Source organism: Chanodichthys erythropterus, chromosome 5, assembly GCF_024489055.1.
Source record: "Chanodichthys erythropterus isolate Z2021 chromosome 5, ASM2448905v1, whole genome shotgun sequence".
Classification (NCBI taxonomy): domain Eukaryota; kingdom Metazoa; phylum Chordata; class Actinopteri; order Cypriniformes; family Xenocyprididae; genus Chanodichthys; species Chanodichthys erythropterus.
The window spans coordinates 38,917,297-38,921,797 of NC_090225.1; the positions used below are offsets into that span (position 1 = coordinate 38,917,297).

Here is a 4,501-nt window from a genome sequence, read left to right on the forward strand (position 1 = left end):
GAGAAGTAATAGCAAGCAAAAATATAGTCTTTAAAGTTAGGAACTTTATAGACACCTCCTCCAGTGGTTCAAAGGGAGCCTCGGCTAACCCTTGTAGAACCACTGATAAGTCCCAAGCCGGGGTCCTTGTGCGCACTGGAGGCCTCAACCTCAGTGTACCACGGAGGAAGCGTGACACGAGGGGGTCTCGACCCACCGAGGAATCCCCCCCAACATGGTAGGCTGATATAGCCGCAACATAAACCTTCAAGGTTGAGTAAGATAGGCCTTCCGAGAATTTTCCTTGGAGAAAGCATAGCACAGAGCTTATTGGAGCATGAAAAGGGTCTATTTCATGTCGTCTACACCAAGTAGAGAATAGATTCCATTTATAGGAATAAAGCTTCCTCGTGGAGGGAGCCCTGGAGCTAAGTATGGTCTCAACAACCTCAGTTGAGAGACCAGCCTCTATGAACCTGGCCCCCTCAGAGGCCAGGCCCACAGTTTCCATAGTTCTGGGCGGGGATGTACTATCGTGCCGCCCGCCTGAGATAGGAGATCTGGCCTTAAGGGAAGCTCCATTGGAGAGCCATCTATCATGGACACCAAGTCCGAGAACCATATTCGGGTTGGCCAGTGCGGGGCCACCAGTATTAGGCTGACCCCTTCTTGGCGTACTTTCTCCAGGACTCGTGGGAGCAGAGCGAACGGGGGAAAAGCATACAGACGTAGCCTCGGCCACGTCTGTACCATGGCATCCAAACCCAGGGGTGCTGGATGTGTGAGGGAGTACCAGAGTGGACACTGGGTTGACTCTCCCGAAGCAAACAGGTCTACTTGTGCCTGACCGAAATTTTTCCAAATGAGATCCACCACTTCTGGATGGAGTCTCCACTCCCCGGGCCTCGGCCCCTGCCTCGACAGGGCGTCTGCCCCCATATTCTGACTCCCGGGGATATAAGCTGCCTTCAACGAAAGCAGCTTCCCCTGGGACCACAGGAGGATCCGACGGGCCAAGTAATTTAGTTGGCGAGACCGAAGGCCCCCCTGATGATTTATATAAGAGACCACTGACATATTGTCTGTGCGGACCAGCACATGGTAGTCTCTCAGGTCTGGGAGGAAGTGTTTTAGTGCTAGAAACACCGCCATCATCTCCAGACGATTTATGTGCCAGGAGAGATGATGGTCTTCCCAAAGACCTTGGGCTGAGCGACCGTTCATGATCGCTCCCCAGCCCGTGAGGGAAGCGTCTGTTGTAAGCATTGTACGACAACCAGAGGTTCCCAACACGGGACCCTGGGACAGGAACCAGGGGTCTTTCCACATAGTTAGGGCACGAAGGCATCGCCGTGTGACTTTGATCATTCGAATAGGGTTCCCCCTCGGGGAGAACCCCCTGGTCCTGAGCCACCACTGTAGGGGTCTCATGTGCAGGAGGCCAAACGGAATTATGTTGGACGCAGCTGCCATTAGACCCAACAGTTTCTGAAACTGTTTCACAGTGAGAGACTGGCCTAACTTCACCCCTTTTACGGTTGACAGAACAGAGCTCACACGGGCAGGAGTCAGACGTGCCCGCATTGTTGTGGAGTCCCACATAACACCTAGATAGTTGGTGATCTGAGCTGGTATCAGTACACTCTTCTTGGCATTGAGCCTCAGCCCAAGCCTTTTCATGTGAGCCAGAACAGCATCTCGATGTTGAACTGCTTGTTGCTCTGAATGAGCTAGAATCAACCAATCGTCGATGTAATTCAGTATGCGAATGCCCTGGAGTCTCAAGGGAGCCAGGGCTGCATCCACGCACTTCGTGAATGTGCGGGGTGATAAAGATAGGCCAAACGGAAGAACCTTGTATTGGTAAGCTTCGCCCCCGAAAGCAAACCTGAGGAACTTCCGGTGAGAAGGATGGATGGACACATGAAAGTATGCATCTTTCAAGTCTATCGTCACAAACCAGTCCTCGGACCTGATTTGGGAAATGATCTGTTTGAGTGTAAGCATCTTGAATTTTAATTTTTGTACAGATCGATTTAACACACGTAAATCTATGATAGGACGAAGTCCTCCATCCTTCTTTGGAACTATGAAGTAACGGCTGTAAAAACCCGACAGCTTGCTGGGAGGAGGAACCCTTTCTATAGCTCCTTTCTGCAAAAGTGTCATGACTTCCTGTTCCATAACCAGAGACTGCTCGGGGGTCACCACTGTGGGAAGGACCCCGTTGAATCTGGGCGGGTGAGACCCGAACTGTATTTTGTAACCCTTTTCTATCATGAGCAGCACCCAATTTGATATATTCGGTAGAGTTTTCCATTCTTCTAGAAAATCTACTAAGGGAACCAGCCTCTCGAGACTGGTCTCTGGTGTTTTTTGAGCACTTGGCTCGGCGCTCTGAAACGGCACGCCGGCAGAGGTCAGCCGAATCAAGTGAGGGCCGACCTTCCTCGGAAGGTCGGCGGGGACCTGACGCACACTGGATGATAGATATGGCGAGGTCCCCGGAGGGTGCTGGAGGGAAGCGGGTGTCAGATGTGTTAACACCAGGCTTCCTCCAGACGGGGGCCACCCTCCTGGGTCCTGACCCACAGATATCAGGACCGCTTTTAGAAGCCTTCCGTGCCACAATGACGGCCCGCAGGTCCGTCTTGGCGTGGGAAGGCTTCTGTTGTGCGGCTCGCCCCTGTCCCCAGAATCTACGTGGGGGAGCACGGGCGGCCACACTTATTTTTTGTTGCGCTCTGTGGTGCGCTGAGGAGCTCGTTGCGGGCCGAGACTGCTCCCGTTCAACAGTCTCGGCGGGGACTTTAGACCGGCGGGGGAAGAACCTCTGAAACGCCGCAGATTGTTTCTTGGTCTCCTGGAACCTCTCGACGACAGTTGTAACTGCGTCGCCGAAGAGGCCCGCAGGAGACAGCGGCGCATCCATAAGGGCAGCTTTGTCTCTGTCCCTTATGTCTGAGAGGTTCAGCCACAAGTGCCTCTCCGTGGCCACCAGGGCTGCCATAGAACGGCCCACCTCTTTGGCCGTCTCCTTAGTGGCGCGGAGAGCCAGGTCTGTTGCCATACGCAGTTCCTGGATGCACTCAAATGTGGCCTCCCCGCTGGTATCAATTTCCCCCAGCAGGTCGGCTTGGTAAGCCTGCAGCAGCGCCATAGTATGGAGACACGCTGCTGCCTGACCTGCCGCCGCATATGCTTTGCCCACCAAGTTGGATGTAGTTTTAAGGGGCTTGGTGGGCAGCGTCGGTGCTTTCAGGGACGATGCCGACTCAGGCGAGAGATAGCCCGCGAGCGTCTCTTCAACCCGGGGCATCGCCGCGTAACCATGCTGTTTCAACCCCACGATTTTACTATAGAGTGAAGTCTGGGGGCTGAACACTCGATGTTGTACTGGTCTATTCCAGGACCTAGACACCTCAGTGTGTAGATCCGGGAAGAACGGTAAGAACCGACGCTGGGGTAGTGAATGTGCGGGGAGAAAGCGTTCATCAAGCTTACTTTTCTGTTTTAAGTCTCCCCGCTCTGTTTCAGGCCAACTGATATTTAACTTGTCTACAGCTCTGGTCACTACCCCTAAGAGCTCCTCATATGCGGGGGAAGAGGATGGTGGTCCCTCTTCCCCTGCGTCGACGCTCATCACATCAGCATCCTCAGATGAAGATAGATGAAGTGCCGATGTCTCTCCCCGAGGGGAAGAAACCGCAGGGCGTGCTTCCACCACGGCAGGAGAGACATTGGGTCTGGCAGCTAAAGGGAGAGATAGGGCGGAGCCCGTCTCAACCCCCGCTGCCAGATCCATCTGTGAACCCCACGAATGGAGTCTCCGCTCCGCCTCAGCAGCAGCGGGACCCGATCCGCGGGGAACACCGACCGAGGCACCCTCTCTCTTGTCAAAGAGTGCCCGGCGAGATCTCAACACTCTAAGGGTGAGCTTCTCACAGTGCACGCAGACAGCTCCCTCGAGAGCTGCCTGCGCGTGCTCAACCCCCAGGCAAACTACACACATATCGTGAGTGTCCCCGTCAGGAATAAATCGAGTGCAGGGAGATGCACACTTCCTGAACTGTTTGCCTTCCGCCATTATTTATATATATTGTGTCTTTCTTTGTGTATATATACAGTGTTGTGGAACTCTTGTCCTCAGACAAAGAGACGACAAACAAACACTAAATAAGACGCACAGACAGCGGTAACAATATACACAAGTGTTGCTGAAACTCTTGTCCTCAGACAAAGAGTGAAATCAGGGATGATAATAAGACAGACAAACACTAAATAAGACACACGGGATAACATGAAGCGCTTGCTGAAGATAGCAGAAGCTAGTGTTCTCTGCAGCCGGGCATGCTTTATAGTTTCCTGGTCCGTGACGTCACCCGTCTCTGACGTCTCGTTACACGATTGGTTGGATACAGGAGTGCTTCAATGACGATATCACGCAGAAGGTTCCCAATGCGTTTCACGCAGCGTCGATAGTTCCCACGAAAGGGAACTCCATATTTGGCCTACTGAAGAG

The 4,501-nt window shown here is 53.2% G+C and overlaps 1 protein-coding gene across 1 annotated transcript; it reads right to left on the reverse strand.

Moving 5' to 3' along the window:
* Positions 1-447: 447 nt before the first annotated feature.
* On the reverse strand, positions 448-4,066 carry LOC137019900 (uncharacterized). The gene is made up of 2 exons (XM_067385044.1): positions 2,543-4,066; positions 448-2,493 (listed from the first exon to the last, which is right to left on the reverse strand). The coding sequence occupies exons 1-2, from the start codon at positions 4,064-4,066 to the stop codon at positions 448-450; spliced, it is 3,570 nt and encodes a 1,189-aa protein (XP_067241145.1).
* Between the last annotated feature and the right edge of the window lie 435 nt (positions 4,067-4,501).